Source organism: Arvicanthis niloticus, chromosome 20 (genome assembly GCF_011762505.2).
Source record: "Arvicanthis niloticus isolate mArvNil1 chromosome 20, mArvNil1.pat.X, whole genome shotgun sequence".
Classification (NCBI taxonomy): domain Eukaryota; kingdom Metazoa; phylum Chordata; class Mammalia; order Rodentia; family Muridae; genus Arvicanthis; species Arvicanthis niloticus.
This window is the reverse complement of record NC_047677.1, coordinates 52,328,263-52,349,771: the sequence shown is the minus strand read 5'-3', so window position 1 is coordinate 52,349,771 and position 21,509 is coordinate 52,328,263. Positions and strand designations below refer to the sequence as shown.

General features: G+C 35.8%; 1 protein-coding gene across 1 annotated transcript; it reads right to left on the bottom strand.

Moving 5' to 3' along the window:
* Positions 1-14,412: 14,412 nt before the first annotated feature.
* Positions 14,413-21,227, bottom strand: LOC117724756 (olfactory receptor 2B11-like). Its single transcript, XM_034524658.2, has 2 exons — positions 21,071-21,227; positions 14,413-15,790 (listed from the first exon to the last, which is right to left on the bottom strand). Exon 2 carries the CDS (start codon positions 15,769-15,771, stop codon positions 14,833-14,835), a length of 939 nt encoding a protein of 312 aa, XP_034380549.1. The 5' UTR covers positions 15,772-15,790; positions 21,071-21,227; the 3' UTR covers positions 14,413-14,832.
* Positions 21,228-21,509: the final 282 nt, after the last annotated feature.

The following is a 21,509-nucleotide window of genomic DNA, read 5'->3' as shown; positions in this document are numbered from 1 at the left end:
CTTTTCTTTTTGTTGGTTTGTTTTGCTCAACTTTAATGTGATAGTTTTTGTTTTAATGTTATACTTGATTTTCTTACATTAAAAAATCATGTGTGAATTAATAAACCAAAACCTAGTTGTGATCAAACCTGCTGATCTGGAAGCATATATTTCTCTCATCCAACCATTCCACTGCACCCACCCTCAGTCCTCTGGAGTATACCCAACTGCCCTTTTGGTATTGCTGTCCCTCACAGACCTTCACTGTCCTGATCTCTCTCTACCTACCTTCATCATATCTGCTTATACAGAACCATAGAGGTTATATTTTTTACCCTGCATCCATTCCCCTGTCCCTGTCCATAGTCCTTCAGGGCATGCCCAGCTGTCCAGAGCAGTGTAATATCCTCTGGAGATCCATTGTTGCACCATCTCTCTGCTTGCCTTCTCCACCCCAATCTCCTTCCAATCTTGTCCCTGGGGGCATACCTAAATGCTGGAAGACTTGCAATGTCTCTCGAGTTCCATTGTTCAGCCCATAGATGCCTAAACAAGGCCTGCCACGTCAGGATCATCGAGGTTAGCTCCCCCAAATACCTGCTACAACAGAAACATCCAAGGACAAATAGATGACTAAAGACCAGCATAGCAACACAATCCACAAAAGTAAAGACAATAAGTCACCTTCAGAGTAGAGCTATCCTAGTACAGAACTCTCTGGATATCCTAACAACTCCAGCACAAGAAAATAATTATAAATCTAATCTTATAAAGATGATAGAGGTTTTAAAGAAGGAAATGAATAAATTGTTTAAAGAAATAAAGAAAAATACAATCAAACAGGTAGAGGCCTTTAAAAGGGATACAAATAAATCCCTGAAAGAAATACAGAAAAATATAAATAAACATATGGAGGAAATAAATAAAATTGTTCAAGACCTGAAAATGAAAACAGAAGCAAAAACAAACAAACAAACAAAACCACAAACTGAGAGAATCCTGGAGACAAAAAAAAAAAAAAAAAAAAAAAAAACCCATAGGGATAAAAACAGGAACAACAGACACAATCATCACCAATAAAATACAAGAGATGGAAGATGGAATCTAAGGTATAGAAGATACAATATAAGAAATTGATACAACGGTCAAAAAATATTAAATCAACAATCTCTGACACAAAGCATCCAGGAAATCAGGGATGTCATGAAAACACTAACCTAAGAATAATAGGAATAGAAGGGGGGGGGGGAAGCATCCCAGGTCCAAGGACCAGAAAAATATTTTCAACAAAATCTTAGAAGAAAAGTTTCTCAACCTAAAGAAAGAGGTATCTATAAACACACAAGAAGCATACATAAAATCAATTATATTGAACAGAAAAGAAAATCCACCCACCACATAATAATAAAAACTCTAAATGTACAGAACAAAGAAAGAATATTCAAAGCTGCAAAGGAAAGTTCAGGTATTATACAAAGGCAGACCTATCACAATTACACCCGATATGTCTCAATAGAGACCCTAATAGGTTGAATGGCCTAAAGGTATTTTTTGCAGTCCCCAAAACCCCATAGATGCCAACCCAGACTAATAAATTTGCAATCACCATAGAGGAAGAAACCAAAATATTTCAAGGCAAAACCAAATTTAATTAATATCAATCCACACATCTACAAAAAATTCTAGAATGAAAAGTGATTATATTCCTTTGGTTAAAGGAATATAATGACACCATAAAATCAGAAGAAATAAATAATTACATACCAGCAAAAACAAAACAAGTGAAATACACACACACACACACACACGCACGCACGCACGCACGCACGCACACACCCATGTATGCATGCATGGTTGCACAAATGAAAGCACACTAACACCATCAACTTAAAAATAACAGGAATTAAGAGTCACTGTTTATTGACATTTCTCAACAACATTAATAGACTCAATTACCCAATTAAAAAATACAGGCTGACAAAGTTGATGTGAAAACAGCACCTATCGTTCTATTGCATACAAGAAACACACCTCAACAATAAATATAGAAAAGCCCACAGAGTAGAAGGCTGGAAATTTTTTTTCCAGGAAAAGTGACTCAAGAAGCAAGTTGGAGCAGCCATTCTAATAGCTAATGAAATACACTTTCAACCAAAATTAAGCAAAAGAGACCGAGAAGGACACTTTATAATCATCTAAGGAAAAATCCATCAAGAGAACACCTCAATCCTGAACATTTATTCCCCAGATGCACGGGCACCCATATTTGTAAAAGAAACATTATTAAAACTTAAACTGCACATTCAACCCCACACATTAAAAGTGGAGGATTTTAACACTGCATTCTCATCAACCAATAGGTTCCAGACAAAAAATAAGCAGAGAAATAATAAACCTACCTGATGTTTTGATTCAAATGGACCAAATAGATGTCTACAGAACACTTCATCCAACCACAAATGAATATACCTTCTTCTCACCGTCTCGTGAACCTTCTCCAAAATTGATCATAAAATTGGTCAGGGAGCAATCACCCACAGATACATTAAATTTGAAATAATGCCTTCTATCTTATGAGACCACCATGGATTAAAGCTGGACTTCAACAACAACAGAAAGCATACACAGTCATGGAAACTGAGCAATTTTCTAACTCAGTGATCTCTGAGTCACTGAGTAAAGAAATAAAGAAACAAAAAAATTAAAGACTTTCCACATTTCAGTGAGAATGAAGACAGAACATACCCAAACTTATGGGAAACAATGATAGCAGTGCTAAGAGAAAAGTTATAGCATTAGGTGCTTCCATAAAGCAATTAGAGTTCTCCTACCAACAATTTAAAAATACATCTGAACACTCTGAAAAATGCAAACACACAGAAGATAAGATGGCAGAAAATAATCAAAATCTGGGCAGAAATCATAGTTGTCTAAAAAAAAATGATAACAATACAAAGGATCAACGAAACTAAGAGCTGGTTCTTTGAGAAAATCAACAAGATGAACAAAGTCTTGAACAAACTAACTGAAAGACAGAGAAACAGTATTCAAATAAACTAAATCAGAAATGAAAAGGGGGCATAAGAGCCACTGAGGAAATTAAAGAAATCCTTATGTCTTATTTCAAAAGCCTATACTTCAAAAATTGGAAAATCTTAACAAAACAGATGATTTTCTAGACATATACCTCCTAACAAAATTAAACCAAGATCATGTAAACTATTTAAACAGTCCTATTATCTCAAAGAAAATAGAAGAGGTAATTAGAAGTCTCCCAAACCAAAAACAAAACAAAACAAACCCGAAAGGCCAAAGTTTTATTGCAGAATTCTACCATACTTTCATAGAGGAGCTAATAACAACACTGGTCAAAGTATTCCACAAAGTACAAACAGACAAAACACTGCTAAACTCATTCTATGAGATCACAGTCACCCTGATACCTAAACCCCACAAATACTAAACAAAAAAAAAAAGTTTAGACCAACCTACCTTATGAATATTGATGTAAAAATACTCACAAACAGAATCTAGGTGCACATCAAAGACCTCATCTACCATGATCAAGTAGCCATCATCCCAGTGATGCATGGATGGTTCAATATATAAAAATTCATCATTGTAATCCATCATGTAAAAAATGAAAGAAAAATCATATTATCATATCATTAGATAGTGAATAAACTTTTGATCAAACCCAACATTCCTTCATGCTAAAAGACTTGGAGAGATTAGGGATGCAATGTGCATACCTAAATATAATAAAAGCAATATACAGCATACCAACAGTCAGCATCAAATTATGTGGATGAAATCAGGGAAAGAACACTATAACAGTAGCAACAAATAATATAAAATATCTTGCTATTACTCTAACCAAGCAAGTAAAAGAACTTTGTGACAAGAACTTAAAGTCTTTGAAGAAAGAAATTTAGGAAGATATCAGAATATGGATATCGTGGTCATGGATTGGTAGGCTTAACATAGTAAAAATGGCCATCTTACCAAAAGTAATCTACAGATTAACTGGAAATCTCATTCAAATTCCAACACAATTCTGTACAGACCTTGAGAGAGCAAGTCTTATCTTCATATGGAAAAACAAAAAATCCAAGAGTAGCTAAAAAAAAAAAAATCCTGAACTATTTAAGATATGTTGGAGGCATCACAATTCCTGTTCTCAAGGTATACTACAGAGATATAAAAACTGTAGGATATTGGTATATAAACAGATAGACCGATCAATGGAATTGAATCAAAAACCCTGCTATAAGTTAAAACACCTTTGGACACTTAAATTTTGACTAAGGGAAAATCATACAATGGAATAAAGAAAGGATCTTCAACAAATAATACTGGTCTAATTGGATATCTGCATATAGAAGAAAAAAATCCTTATTTATCACCCTATGCAAAACTCAAATCCTAGTAGATCAAAGACCTCAACATAAATTCAAATACAGTAAATCTAATACAAAAGAAATTAGGGAATTGCCTTGAACTCATTGGTATAGAAGACAACTTCATGAACAGAACACAAGTAGCTCATACTCTAAGATCAACAATTGATAAATGGGACTGCATGAAACTAAAAAGTGTATGTAAGGTGAAGGACACTGTCAATAGGACAAACTGGCAGGTTACAGATTAGAAGAGGATCTTCAACAATCCCACACCCATAAGAGGGTTTATATTCAAAATTTATAAAGAACTCAAGTTATACACCAACAAATCAAATAACCCAATTAAGAAATGGGTACACAGCTAAAGAGAGATTTCTTAATAGAGAAATCTCAAATGGCTGAGAAGCACTTAATGAAATGTTCCATATATTTAAACATCAGAGAAATGCAAATCAAAATGTCCCTGAGATTCTGTCTTTATACCTGTCAGCATGACTAACATTGAAGACTCAAGTAATAGCACATTGTTGGCAAGGCTGTGGAGGGAGGGGAACACTGCTACATTGCTGGTGGAAGTGAAACTTGTACGACCACTTTGGAAATCAATTTGGCAATCTGTCAGAAAACTGGGAATAGTTCTATCTCAAGACCCAGCTATACCACTCCTGGGAATATACCAAAAAGTTGTCTCACTATATCACAGGGACACTTTCTCAACTATAGCAGCTTTATTTGTAATAGCCAGAAACATGAAACAACCTAGATGTTCCTTAACTGAAGAATAAATTTTAAATTGTGGTACATTTAATGGAATATCACTCAGCTATTACAAAATGATACCATGAAACTTGCTGGCAAATGGATGGAACTATAAAAAATGATTTTGTGTGAGGTAACCCAGATCAAGAAAGACCAGAAAGAAGTGTATTCACTTATAAGTGGATATTAGCTGTAAAATAGAGAATAATCATGCAAAAATCCACAGACCCAGAGACACTGAGCCACCAGGAACTTTTCTTTTTCTTTTCTTTTTTTTTTTTGGAAGGGGAAGTGGATTAGATTCTTTTGGGTGCACTGGGGGCAATTGGGGATGGTGTAATGATCTGAATAAGAATGGCTTCTATAGATTATGTGTTTGAATGCTTGGCCCATAGGAAATGGACCAAGCATTAGGAGGTGTGGCCTTCATGGACTAGGTGTGGCTTTGATAGAAGAAGCCTGTCAGTGTGAAAGTGGTCTTTGAGGTCTTTTGTGCTCATGATAGGCTTAGTGTGACAACTTTCTGCTGCCTGTGGATCAAGATGTAGAACTCTCAGCTCCTTTAACATGTCTGCCTGCACACTGCCATGCTTTCTGCCATGATAATAATAGACTAAACCTTTGAAACTGTAAGCCAGCTATAGTTAAATATTTTTCTTTATAAGAGTTGATGTGGCCATGGTGGCTCTTCAAAGAATTAGAAATTCTATCTAAGAGAGATGGGAATAGGAGGAATCCAGTGCAAAGTAGAGTAAAGGAAGAGAATACAGGGAAAGACAACTAGAATTGGGGCATTTCAGGAGTGAGGTAGAGACTGAGTGCAGTGGAAACTCCATGGAATCTACTAGAGGGTCACTGGCAAAGACTGATAGTAATGGGGACATGGATATTGGATTGGCCATCCTCTTTAACAAGGCATGGTGTCAAGTGGAGGGATTGAGACACCAACCTAGGCACAATGCCTGTGACCAACAGCCAAATATTAGGCAGAGCTTGAGGAGTCCTGCAGAGGAGAGGGAGTGTGGCAGGAATTTCTTTGTCCAATCTATTTAAATATTAGTGCAACAGGAGGCCTGTGGTTGGACAAGGAAAAAGGAGGCAAAGCTAAGAGTTGCAAAGAGAGAAATGGGAGAGGAAAGGGTGAAGGAGCCAAGATGGAGACGGAAGGACAGGATGATTCAGAACCAGTGTGGCTTTAAATAGTCATGGGTAGTTACAAATATCTTATAAGGTTAGAATAACTGGAATAACTTTTCTAATCTAGTTGGTCAGCTTGTATCATTATCAATTGTACCAGAAATTACCGTGTGGGAATCTTGTGAATTGAGAATTTATTGAAACATAAATCTGACATGTTAATTATAGCTTCTAGAATTTTGATTCTACCAGGTAAATGGGTGTTGTGGTGACTGACCATGGGGTGGACAGTTGTTGAGTGTGGCAGTGAAGGGAACACAGGATGGTTTTCAGATGGCATACAGTCTAAAGCCGGGACATAAGTCAGGTAGAGAATTATAGTCTTTTAAGTTAGGATAGAAGACAGTGTTCTATTTTATTGATGAAAATGTTGGACTGGGTGTTAGGTTTATCTTATACTTTATAAATTACAAAATGGCAATAATTGTGCTCAATTTATAACTGAGACAAGTGTCTTTTAAGTGAAAAGAAAGGAAGAAGTGTTGTGGATGGGCCTGGTGCTGTTTGTATTTTAATGCTAATTCCACTCTCCTGGGAGGAGCTGTGGACAAGGAGTGAGCCACATAAGTACTTCTTGTGAACCAATTTCCTAATGAATAAAGAAGCCAATCGCTAGGCAAGGAGGAGGTAGGACTTCCAGGTGGGACTGAGGAAGAGAAGGAGCAGAACAGAGGTCAGAGGCAGTTTGGATGGGATAGCAATAGGCAAGATGTAGCTACTAGTGTCTCCTAATTTATGGCAAATCCATCAGGATTTGCCACCAAACAACTTAGATTTAATATGGCTTACAAGATTAGCATCCTAGTTGTTGCACCCAGAGATTGAGTTACCATTGTTTCTGAAGTAAGTTTGTGTTGTTTTTCTTCTCGCAGGGACTCAACTGAGTTCAAGAGAAAGGTACAATGGCGAAGTGTGGGTTTGCCTAATTTAACATTGGTACTTGGTATCTGTCTAGAAAATCATCCATTTTCATCTAGATTTTCCAGTTTTGTTGAGTATAGGCTTTTGTAATACAATCTGATAATTTTTTTGAATTTCTTCAGTTTCTGTTGTTATGTCTCCCTTTTCATCCTGATTTTGTTAATTTGGATCTTGTCTCTGTGTCTTCTAGTTAGTTTGGCTAAGGGTTTGTTCCAATATATAACAAGGACACAAGTTCCACTATGTTCATAGCAGCCTTATTTATAATAGCCAGAATCTGGAAACAACCCAGATGTCCCTCAACAGAAGAATGGATACAGAAAATGTGGTACATTTGCACAATGAAGTACTTACTCAGTGATTAAAAACAATGATATCATGCCATTCTTAGGCAAATGGAAGGAACTGGAAAATATCCTGAGTGAAGTAACCCATTCACAAAAGAACACATATGGCATGTATTCACTGATAAGTGGATATTAGACCAAAAGCTCTAGCTCTGACTCTTGGGAGCTCATTAGTGAGCTTAATAGGTTCAGGGACTAATAGCAATGAACTCATTTTATTTGGGTCAATTGAGAGTTTTTCATAGTCTTAGCAGTATAGAATAGTAGAAATATATTTTAGTCACATTTCCAAATAAACTATTTTTGAATTTTAAAATTTAGTTATCTTCTATGATATCCCTACCATTAATTGTGCAACTATTGCCACTAATAAATTATAGAATGTAATTATCCTAAAAGGCAAATTATGCATCTTCAGTTTTCTTTGTGGTGATAGAAATAACTAATGCCCCTTTTATACCTTTAGAAATGTCTTCCTAAATTTTCATACAAATGAAATAAAGTGTAGCCTCTTTGACTGCCTTTTCTCTTAATGTCTTTAATTTTCCTTTATTTTGAGCATATATCAAAACTCCTTTATATCAGTCTTGATTTTATTCATGAGTTTGTGATTGTAGCTGTGTGAGTACATGTCACATGTATGTAGGTACCTGGGGAATCAAGAAGATAGTATCAGATCATTTGGAACTGGAGTTATAGGCAGTTGTGCATCACCAGTTTTTTTTTGGGGGGGGGTGCTGAGAAACAAATTCAGGTCCTCTGTAAGAACAGCAAATGCATTTAGTCACCAATTCATTCCTTCAGCCTCAAACACTCATTTTTACTGTTAATTGTGTCACATTTTATTTATCATTTCTTCAACTATAAACTGTCATGTATAATGTTTTACAGACTTTTGATTAAGCATATGGTTTCACTTTTCCTTGATGTTTACTATGAGTGGCATTGCTAGACTATTTGGTAACTGTTTCTTAATTGTATTTTTTGTTGTTGTTTTTAGCTTTAAAAATAGTTTCTCTTCACAGTCAAACAAGCTTCTGACCATTATACAAGGCACTCCAAATTAAATATAAACTTAGAGTATATTTGTCACACATGATTGAAAATAAAGTTGATTTTAAAGGCAAAAGGGTGCCAACCATGGGGACTTGAGGAGGGTGGTACCAGCAAAACATGGGTATACATTATTCTTACAGTGTCTATTGACATTAGAATCAGCATGTGTTCATCATATACTCAGGACAGAATTGTGTTTATTCTGTCTCTATAATAAAAAGGCCAAAAGCTCTTCCTTAACATTAGAAACTTTTTTTCCCAGTAAACTTGGTATAGTAAGAGAATATGATTGCTAAACTTCCTCAACGTGGTTTTCATTATGAAAAAACATGTTTCACACAAAACCTTCATAATATAATGCAGAGGCCAAATTTATGCATGTTTAAAATTTGAGTCTAGGCTAGATAATTTGGTTTTTTATTTCTTTCCAGCGTTTTTCATTTTTACAATAGCTTTCTATTACTTTAAACATACTCAGAACTCTTTTGGAAACCATGGCCACCTTTCAGTAGCATTAGTGAGACCATCACCCAGGTAGGAAACCTCCCTAACTTCCCTTCAGACTTATTCCAAATCAAGTTAGTATTGACCAAATCCCAGTACTAAAAAGATACAAACACAGGTTGTGGGCGGAATGCCAAAGAGTAATTAGGAATAATTCCACATGATCTTGCTACAAAAACATCCAGAAAATGAAAGATTGTATTCAATATAAGAAGCATTGACCAGAATTTAAATGAGACAGATGTGGAAGGGGCGGAGCCATGTTTCAGACCCAGGCTTATGGTGGTTTCAATCATTTTACAGCCACATCAGGTCAGTCTCCCTAGGAGTCCCCACCAGTCACTTTTGAAATAGATGCTGATGGATTAAAGAGAGGTAGGTAAAAATCCAAACTTGTTTTCAATTCCTGCGAATGTGGCAATGGCCAATTTCTACCTGGTCAGGTCAGAATTGGGAGCAGGCAGAGTAATCCGGGTTTTAGGAACAGGCTCGGTCCCACGGCTTCATGTCTCCAAAATCGACGTAGACTGTTGCTCTTAATTATTCAAGGGCAATCTGTTCTGTAGAGGTTGTTCTCTTTCTATTATTCTATGTAGCCTAATATAGCAGGCTTTTGTGGATTCTGCTTCCAGTTCAATTAAAACATAGAAGCATCTATGTAGAATCTTCTTTTACAGGAGATCAGCTTAACCAGCTAGCCTCATTGAACTGAGCAACTTCTAGATTCTTAGAATTCCAATTATCAGCTGCTCGTTGATGGGTTAGTTGAACTACAGTAATTAAAATAAATTGCCTTAATATATAGAGAAACATTCCATAAGTTCTATGACTCTAGAGATCCCTAACTAAGACAAGTGGACTAGTTAAGTACTTCACACTATCTTTTTTTTTTTCAAAACGCTTTATTTATCAATATTTGTATAAACATATATACGTATACACGTATACATATATAAACAATAATTAAATAATAAGATGTATTTAAAAAGTATGGGGGGTTGGGAAAAGTGGGAGGAAGGAGAGAAAGGGGAAAATTATGTAAATACAGTGTTCATATATGAAATTCTCAAAAAGGAACCCAGTTTTTTAAAATGTTCAACAGATTAACTAACATTTTACAATATGAAAATAAATATGACCTATAATTATGTTGAAGGACATTTTAACTCACTACAAACTTTGAAGTTTAAAATGAGATCAATAAAAATTATTTTACCCAGCATACTAACAAAAACCACAATAACGTTTTATAATTCAAAGTATTTCTGAGAACAAGAAAATAGATTGTCAGGAGCTAAGTCAGCAGAATCAGGGGTATAATGTTCACACTATCTTCTAATGCAATAATAAGAAAGCATTCTAAAGAAACTATGTAAGTTAAATTAGATACTAATTAAAAAAATAATTCATAGAGTTTATATATCAGGGCTAAATTCTAAAATAGTTCTTGACTCATGTTTTTCCTCTGAACTTGCTTCTTTATCCCCAGATATCTTATAATTTTACATGAATAATATTTTTTCTTAAAACTCTCATGATTATACTGAAATATCTTTCTTAATGTAAGTCCTAAAATTCCTTTCAGCCAAAAAAAAAAAAGAAAAGAAAAAAAGCCTCAGGTTGGCCTGAGTCAAGGTTCCTCCAGGTGAAGGGAACTTCTCAAGCTGTTAAAGATAACCAAATGGAGCTCTTTCTGTGTCCTCTCAATAACATTCCTATGAATTTGTACTCAGATACATATTTCAAACATTGTTGGAGATTTTCTCTGTCATTTGACTGATAGAACCTGTTTCTCATTAGTTTTGTATTTGTTTGCTTATTTTTTTCTAACTAGAAACCTACTAAATGTTTAAATGTCAGGACACCAAAATAGACATTTTCTAGACTTATACAGATTCTGTTCCTGCCACATTCAGTGGATATCTGGTGTTTTGAGGGCTATTTATTAATACCTTATCATAAGCAAACTTTGCTTGGTTTTAATTACTTCAGGTTTAACTTGAAAATGCACAGAAGGCTAAATAAAGCTTGTCTCTATAAATGAATTTCAACAAGAATAGTTCTGATCATATTAAGTAATTTGATCATTTATAATATGACTGAGCATTAACTTGCATGTCTTAATTGTCTTTAACAGTTTACAAGTTAGTCACTTTTTATAAGACTAGGATTTTACAGCTTTATTCCTGTTAAGTATGAGCCTTAAAATTTTGAATTAAAGATTTAATTTAAAACTCTTTAATAAAGCTGAGGAGGAGGGCGACCATATAGGAGGACCAGCAGTCTCTATAATCTGTAACACCAAGATCCCTTAAATACTGAACCACCAAAAAGGCAGCAAACACCCGCTGATATGAGGCCCTCAACACATATACAGCAGGGGACTGCTGGGTCTGTGTCTACTCAGAGATGATGAACCTAATTCTCAAGAGACTGGAGGCCCCAGGGAGTTTAGAGGTCAGGTGGGGTGGGGGTGGGGGTGGGGGTGGGGACAGCCTCATGGAGACAGGGTATTGGAAATATGGGATGTGGAACAGTTGGAGGGTGGACTGGGGTGAGGAGGAATAAAATCTGGAGGATAATAAATAAATAAATAAATAAATAAATAGGCCCCTCAGTTGGTCTTTTTGGCAGGGGCAGATAGATACCTAGCTGGTCTGCTCCCATGAAGGCACCATATCCTGAGCCATCCTAGAGGAGCCATTGCATTCAGAGCAGCAGGATTTCAGGATCCCAGAGGCAGCCTGAGTCTCAGAAGTTCTTTCACCCAGGAGCTCAGGATCACAGATCACAGGGACATCTAGACTCTGAAAAGTTGGGAGTTCTTCCACCCAGGAGCTCAGGATCACAGATCACAGAGACATCTGGACTCTGAAAAAGTTCTGACACAAGCAAGATAACTGGAAGGACAGGCTCCAGTCAGAGACAGTGAGTGCAGGCAACACTAGAGTTAACCAGATGGTGAGATGCAGGCACAAGAACATAAGCAACAGAAACCAAAGTTACTTGGCATCATCAGAACCCAGTTCTCCCACCATAGCAAGCCCCGGACACCCATCACACCGGAAAATGAGGGTTCAGAATTAAAATCACTTCTCATGATGATGATAGAGGACTTTAAGAAGGATATAAATAACTCCTTTAAAGAAGTACAGGAGAACACAGGTAAACAGGTAGAAGCCCTTAAAGAGGAAACACAAAAATCCCTTAAAGAATTGTAAGAAAACACAACCAAACAGGTGAAGGAATTAAACAAAACCATCCAGGATCTAAAAATGGAAGTAGAAACAATAAAGAAAATTCAAAGGGAGACTACCCTGGAAATAGAAAACCTAGGAAAGAGATCAGGAGTCATAGATGCAAGCATCACCAATAGAATACAAGAGATAGAAGAAAGAACAAAAGATACCGTGGAAAACATTGACACAACTGTCAAAGAAAATGCAAAATGCAAAAAGGTACTAGCCAAAATATCCAGGAAACCCAGGACACAATAAGACCAAACCTAAGGATAATAGGTATAGATGAGAGTGAAGATTCCCAACTTAAAGGGCCAGTAAATATCTTCGACAAAATTATAGAGGAAAACTTTCCTAGCCCACAGAAAGAGATATCCATAAATATACAAGAAGCCTACAGAACTCCAAATAGACTAGACCTGAAAAGAAATACCTCCCGTCACATAATAATCAAAACATCAAATGTACAAAACAAAGAAAAATACTAAAAACAGTAAGGGAAAAAGGCAAAGTAACATATAAAGGCAAACCTATAAGAATTACATCAGACTTCTCACTAGAGACTATAAAATCCAGAAGATCCTGGACAGATATCATACAGACCCTAAGAGAACACAAATGCCAGCCCAGAGTACTATATCCAGCAAAACTCTCAATCACTATTGATGGAGAAACCAAGATATTCCATGACAGAACCAAATTTATATAGTATCTTCCCACAAATCCAGCACTTCAAAGGATAATTGATGGAAAACTCCAACACAAGGAAGGAAACTACAACCTAGAAAAAGCAAGAAAGTAATCCTCCAAAACCCCAAAAGAAGATAGTTACACAAACATAATTCCACCTTTAATAACAAAAATAACAGGAAGCAACAATCAGTTTTCCTTAATATCTCAATATCAATGGACTTTCTCCAATAAAAAGACATAGACTGTCAGACTGGATACATAAACAGGACCCAGCATTTTGCTGCATACAGGAAATGCACCTCTGTGAAAAAGACAGACACTACCTCAGAGTAAAAGGATGGAAAACAATCTTCCAGGGAAATGGTCCCAAGAAACAAGCTGGAGTAGCAATTCTAATATCAAACAAAATCGATTTTCAACCAAAAGTAATCAAAAAAGATAAGGAAGGGCACTTCATACTCATCAAAGGAAAAATGTACCAAGATGAACTCTCAATTCTGAACATCTATGCCCCAAATGCAAGGGCACCCACATACATAAAAGAAACTTTATTAAAGCGCAAAGCATACATTGCACCTCCCACAGTAATAGTGGGGGATTTCAACACCCCACTCTCAGCAATGGACAGATCATGAAAACAGAAACTAAACAGAGACACATTGAAACTAACAGAAGTTATGAACCAAATGCATATCTACTAAAAACTCCTAGTGTAGAAAAATAAACAACTTCTATTTTAATCCAAAATCCAAATTACAAATTACTAACTTTTGGGGGTTTTTAAAAAAACACATTCCATCTTGTTACAAGTATATGCCCAGAAATGGCTCCTAGCTGTCATCACATACTACTTTTTTTTTCTGTTTTCCTCATTGGATACTTAAAATAAATGTTTAAGAAAATAATGAGTAGAATACAACCCCACTTTGTTAATGATAGTATTCACTCAGCAATAATTGGATAGAAAGCCTTAGTTTTTATAAGAGAGGATAGCCTCTAAAACCTCAACAATAGTGGATATGAACCAAAAATCAACAATTATTTCATTAGCACAGTTGGCAAGTTTAGGTAATATATTTGTTAAATTTCTAGACAATGTATCTATAGTTTCTATGTTAAGATTGCAAAACCAGATAAATCATTTCTCACCTACCATGTGTTCTGAGAAAGTCTTGCTGATATATTTGGGAGTGTACCACTTCATGTATAAATCTTTTGAATTGTAACTATTCCTCACCATCCAATTCAAATTCACCAATATAAAAAGACATGCATAAAATATTGTTATTGCGTTTTATAAGCATCTACATAAAGTTTATGTCTTATCAGATAGTTTATTAAAAGCTGTTACTGTATCACTAGCCTTACGAAAACTTAAAGACAGCAAAGATTTACTTCACAAATGATGAGTTGAAAAGCCAGTGATGAATGTTTACTATGTGGCTTTCATGCCACTTAGCTTAAAACAATGTAAGTGGATTATAAATTACATTATTGTTTTATCTCTTAATAAAGTAACTATCTGTAAAAGTACTAAGTATTTTAACAATTTTTCTAAGCAAAGCATGCATATTTGTTGACCAAGATTAAACATTTCCTAGAATCTTTAATTAGGAACAAGACAGGATTTGCAAGAACATGTAAAAAAAGATAGGTGAGTTTTTTTTTTAAACAGGGAATGAGTTATAGAAAAAGACTAATTTGTTAATTATTGTATATAACATCTACAAGCATTCACTTTGACATAAAAATGGTTCTGAATAGGTTACCTAATGCCCCATTTACATCCTTATTTCTCAGGGTATAGATGAATGGGTTCAGGGTAGGAGTTACTACTCCATAGAAGAGAGCCATGAACTTAGGTTGGTCTTTTGTAATAGAGGAGGGCGGCTGAAGATACATGCTAATGCCTGGGCCATAGAACAAGAGAACTACAATGAGATGAGAGGAACATGTCCCAAAGGCCTTTTTCCTTCCCTCTGAAGATTTGATTTTAAAGACAGCATGTCCAATACTAGCATAGGAGGCAAGAATTAAACACAGAGGAATAGCTAAAAGAAAAATGCAAACCACAGAGAGAGCAAGCTCATTTGTCCCTTTTTCACCACAGGCAGTTTTTATCAGAACTGGAATCTCACACACCAAGTGATCCAGTTTATTGTGGCCACATAGAGGCAATTGCAGTGTCACAGTGGCTTCTGAGACAGCATAGGAAATTCCAATCAGCCACACAATGGACACTAACAGGAGGCAGTTATGCTGATTCATTATGAGGGTGTAGTGCAGGGGTTTGCAGATGGCCACATAACGGTCAAAGGACATAAGAGCCAGGAGGACACACTCTGTACCCGCCATTGTGTGGAAGAAATAAAGCTGAACTACACATCTCATGTAGCTGATGGTCTTTGTGGAGCCCCCAAGGTTGGTTAGCATCTGAGGCACAATGCTTGTGGTATAACACATGTCCAGAAAGGAGAGGTTGGTGAGAAAGAAGTACATGGGGCTGTGGAGACAGGGGTCTAATGTGGACACCAGAATGATGGCAATGTTTCCAATCATGGCTGTGGGGTATGTTATCAGAAGAATAATAAAGAGAGGAAGTTCTAGCCAAGGACGATCTGCAAAACCAAGTAGAATAAACTCTTCTGGGTGACTTTTATTGATCAATGTCATTCTCTGCAACCTGACTCTCCTATAGTAAAGAAGTATCAAGAAAGTTAGTGTTATAGGAATAGCAAAACCTCATGATTCATTGGTTATAACTATAGAAAAACCAGGGTTACCTTCTGCATTTGAAATGTCATGAGTGATTGTTAGGAGACACCTCAAGCTGTATAGGGATTTGTGCAAGAGAACCTGGATTTTATCTTCGGTGCTCAGGTAAAAACATTTCTATACTCTCAGCTCTAGTTAAGAAAAGTCTGTTATTTTTTGGAACTTGCTGACCAGCTAGTGTAGCTGAATTGATAAGATCCAGATTTAGTGGGAGGAACAGTCTCCAAACATGAAGTAGAAATCAAATGTAAAAAAATTTGACAGGGACTCTGCGTTTTATATGCACAGCCACCCATAGCACAGAAACTTATGCATATCCATTTATACACATACACACTCGTGCATACACACAAATAAAATAATCTGACAAGTGGTGATTTAACTTCTATTTTTGATATTAAATTTTAAAGGGGGTTTCTAATTATCTGATAGTATATGTGGCATAAAGGGAAGGAACTAATTTTAACAGCAGTGCTGAAGGCATTACCCAAACATCATAAAAACATTTTCAGGAATCAGTCAGAGAAATTGGTAGAAAGAGTTCTGAGCTCTGAATTCAGTCTGGAAGGCTGGCCTGTCCAGTTCTATCTCCTGAGCTGAATTATTAAAATGTTTATATGAGTAATGAATACATTTGAGATCTAAACACACCTCCTCTATATACTTGAGATTGAACAACGTAATTTAAACACTTTTTCCTTCATTTGTGTACAGTCACAAACAGCCCCATATTTATAAGCCAAATGAGTTAAGCCTCAGTTACAATGTTGTTCTTTTTCTGGTATCTATGTACTTTGTTGTATAACTATTTAGTGCTTGTTTGGAATTCAATAATTCATGGTAAATTATAGTAAACTTATTCATGTTTCTTATCATCATAGAGGTATTTCTTTATCAACTGAGCTCAATGCTTTATTTAATACAAAAATTTGCCATATAATTATGAGCCTATTGAATTTTTAGTTATTTGTATTATTTTTGTGAATAAATTTTCAGCACCAACAGTCTTTATTTTCAGCCAATGTCTTAATTTAGATAGAATCACATTCAAATCCCAGTCATTTAATATTTCCTAGATATATTATCTTATTTTATAGCTAAAGTAAATGCTGATACAACAAAACCATGGAACAAAATAAAACAATGTTTGAAAACTAAAAGTTGCTTATTTATATATTTTATTAATGTTTTGTAAAAAGTCATCTCTAAAAAACAAATATTCAAATGTGATGTTCAGATAACATTCTACTAAAAAAGTCTGAGTTGCTCCTCTTGCTATTTAGCAACTTCCCAGCAGACGGTTTTCATATAGTTAGAAGCAGATCTCAGTTTTCTTTTCATTGACATCTCACAGCCACTTTGTGGGGGTTCATAAGAACCTACTCAGACTAAGATATGAGTCATGTTCTTTGACTACACATTATAGTAGGTCAGATGCATACAATATAATAGGAAAAATCCTATATGTTTGTCGGGAGCCATAATGGGACAAGCTAATAATGAGCAGATGATCATCCTGAAATGCTTGCCTCGGATTATTATATAATCTGTGACGAGTGTGCCCCATTAGCAAGGCTGTGGTGGACGTGATTTTAGGAAAGATTCCTGCTATTAATATGCTTTTCCCATTATTACTATTATTAAACATATGTAACAATCACTAAGCAATAGCACACCCCTTTGTAGCAGATCTCTGCAGATCCACGAAGATGTACTGTCTTGTAGTGATACTATATAGACAAATAGATGACTTCTTAAGTCTTAATGATGATCCTATAAGAATTCCTAAAATTATATCAGTGATTATTAAGTTCTTTTATATCGGGACTGCTATTAAGTCCCTTAGGCATAGTCAAACTGCAATGAGAACTCTGCCAGTCTCCTGAGTGTTATCAGTTAATTGCCCCAAGAGTGATAGTAACTGGACCTTCTCCTGCTCAGAGCACATTCCAAGAGGTCATAAAACCATTAGCCTAGGTTACTAGAGGGAATCCACAATTTATTATAGGTACCAGGACAGAAGAGAAAATATTGCCTGGGTTTATCTATACAAAACTTCACTAATTTCTTAAGTTATAGTTTCAAACTTTCTGCGAACCTGTAGAGCTAGACAGGTGATGAATGTCTAGTTAGATAATTACTCCTAATGGGTATTCATGTAAACATTCTGTGTTGTAAACTTCTATTTCAATTTATGACTTGAATTTTGGTGTGAACTTGTGATGAACTTTGTAACATGTGATCATGTACTCTGAATGGCATATAAATACTGAAGACAAAGAGTTGGGCGCGGGCGCGAATTAGGAATTAGTTAGTTAGACCCCATCGCCCTTTCCTTTCCCCCTGCCTAGAATTTTTCTCCCTTAGAATTTTACTTTGTTAGAATCTTTTCTTCTTCCCCACTCAGGACCTTTCCACGTTTCCCCTCAGATAGCTTTCATAGGATACTTTTTACACTTAATAAACTCTATAGTAACTTTTCTAAAGTGTCTTTTCTTCCTGCAAGTTAGAGCCCAGCAGTTCCTGCTGAGATAGAACAAAGGCCACGTTGCCTAATCCTCTGCTGTTAGGCTACAGGTGTTAATCACCCTAGCCTGCAGTCCCATTATCCTCAGAAGAAGTTTTTAGGATAGCACAAGGCTATTTACTTAACACCTTACTGGTCTTAGGGCCAGGATGCTGACTGCAGGTCAGCTACAGTAGCATAGGGGCTGCCTCGGAGAAGAACCTGACGGTGGGAGGAGGAGAAGAAAGAAGAAGCAGCTGCATCTCTCCCTCCCCTTCTCTCACCCCCAAGCCGGGGGCGAGGGGGTCGGCTCCCGGCTCCCGGCATATGTTAATGTAATAATTTCAACAACTTCTATTTTAAACTTAAATTTTAAACATTAAATATAGGTATGGGTGTTTTGCCTGCGATTATGCCTGTATATGCCTGTGTATCACACATGTGTCTGGTGCCCACAGAAGCCAGAAAAAGGCAAAGAATCCCTAGAACTGGAATTAATGTTGATTGTGAACCTCTATGTGAATGCTGGGAATAGAATTCTATGCCTCTAGAAGGCAGTATTAACTGCTGAGCCATCAATCCAGTCTCATGAACAACTTCTTAATGAGTCCTTTGTGATAAGCACTCTAACAAGCTTTCCACACTCTGAAAATCCTTTAGCACCTGTTCCCAAATAAAAGAATCTTGTTTCTATATATTAAGATTCTTTTAAATGTTTGCTTTGTTAGTTTCCTAATAGCTATGAATAATATCAATAATTTATCAGTGGCTAAAATATAGTAACAAAACAGCCTATTGTAAGTCAGCACTTCTGGGATCCATAGAAAGTGCTTGAAATTAAGGGCATAATGTTGATAGAGGCAGCACAGCTTCTGAGATGACAATATTAAGATAAGTACTATTAATTTTTGATGATATGTTAGGCTAAATTCTTATTTCAGAAGAATCTATGTTGTTGAAGAAATATGAATAAGAATATTGTATCTATTATTCTGATTATAAAATAATTTTTTCCAAAAACATAACCTATGGAGTTTACTGAATATTGTTTATTTAACATTACTACAGCTGGGCAGTGGTGGTGCATGCCTTTAATCCCAGCACTTGGGAGGCAGAGGCAGAGGCAGGTGGATTTCTGAGTTCGAGGCCAGCCTGGTCTACAGAGTGAGTTCCAGGACAGCCAAGGCTATAGACAGAGAAACCCTGTCTAAAAAAAAAAAAAAAAAAAAAAAACCCTCCAAAATAAATAAATGTAGTGATGGTGCCTGTAATGGAAAAAAACATTACTACAATCAGTTTTCAAACATGGGTAATCCATTATTTTTTTAAAGAGAAATTTTAGACTTAGTCTCTAAAATTCTTTAATTAATTTATTTTCTAACTCTCATATCAATTTGTACTCCACCTTCCCCTTCTCATGTATCCTGAGACAAATGTGACTTACCTTCCTATGTATTTATCATTATTCTCTGTCTTCAGTTTTTTTTGGGATATTTTTAGTTATTTTTATGGTATATCATGGTACACATATTGAATTAAATGACTTTTAATATTATTTTTTCTTTTTCTTTATTTTTCTGTCATAAAATATATCAGGATCATGGTCTCCCTTCCTCCCCTCCTCCCAGCCCCGCTCCACACACCCTCTTTCCCCTAAATCTACTGCTCCTATATTTCCCTTCAGAAAAGAGCAAGCCTCCAAGTGATGTCAATTATCACAGCATAACAAGATTCAATAAGACTAGACACAGACCCTCATACCAAGGCTGGACAATGCAACACGGTAGGAAAAAAGAGCCCTATGAGCATGCAAAAGAGTTAGGGACATCCAACTCTCACTATTAGAAGTCCAACAAAAATTGGATGGAGTTGGAAAAAAATTATCCTAAGCAAGGCAACCCAGATGCAAAAAGACAAGCATGATGCATACTTACTTATATGTGGCTATTAGCTGTTAAGTAAAGAATAGTCACACAATCCACAGATACAGAGATGTCTAAGGGGGATAAATGTATCTCTCTGGAAAGAAGAAAATAGTTTAAATTTTGTGTGTGGATTGGAGGCAGGTGGGAATGGGAAAAAGGAGAGAGACTTGATTTTCTTAGTGATTTATCACAATTTCAACTCATAGAGTTATACTCATCCAGGAGTGTTTAAAATCACTGTTAAATTTGAGGCTGAGTTCCTATTGGCATGCTGTCAATATGTCTCTTTGCATTTTCATATCATTATATTATATTCACATTCAGCTAGAAAATATACATTGTTTTATTAATATTTACAGTACTTTTGGGTTTATAGGTTGTAAGAATTGTATTCATTTTGAAAATACCCTTCATTAATGAATATTTTTTTTATCATGGACTAAATCATTGGATGAAACATTTGAGCAGGATTAGTAATATTTCAAACATGTCTTTATAAGATGAAATGAATAAAGCAATAATACTCGGGTAATCAACATCTGAGGAATATAGTGCTTCTAAGTTTGGTTTCAGTGATAAAATGAGAAAGAAATGAGTTAAAAATTAAAGTCTAGTTGTTCTTAAAGCCACTGAAATAGATACAGCCAAATCTTATGGCTTTCTGAAACAAAGCTGTCTTTCCTGTGTGCTAATTAGATACTGCAGCCCATACTTTGCAACCTTCCTAGGAATGCATGTCTGTCAACACAGTTGTCTTTTCACTTACCTTATTTTGATAAACCCTCTTTATTTGATTAAAGAGTAATTATAAAGCAAGATATTTGAAGTTTTTCTTTTCAGAATACAGAGAGATTCTAGTATGAAGGTGAGAGTTTAAGACTTTCTTCAGAACGCCCAGGTTTTTGTTCATACAGAGGAGCCAAGTAGAGGAAAAGCTCAAGTTAGGAAGACAATAATAGAACATACCAAGATGATATCGTTTTTCTTTGCTATTCCCTAGAGTCCTGTGCATTGTTTTCACAGACAATTCATCTATTCTTCTCTAGAGTGATTAGACAGAGAAAGTTCCCTGGGAAAGAACTCTCCAAGGACATGCATCTCACGCACAGTTTCCTGCTGTGCTGAGGGTAGAAGACAATCTCGGTTGCAGTTGGATGCATTTGAAAAAAAAAACATTGATTCCATTTCCAACACACTGAACACCC

What these genes read in the sequence shown, in the direction of transcription:
- LOC117724756 (XM_034524658.2), bottom strand. Translation starts at nt 15,771, where the DNA reads ATGACATTGATCAATAAAAGTCACCCAGAAGAGTTTATTCTACTTGGT.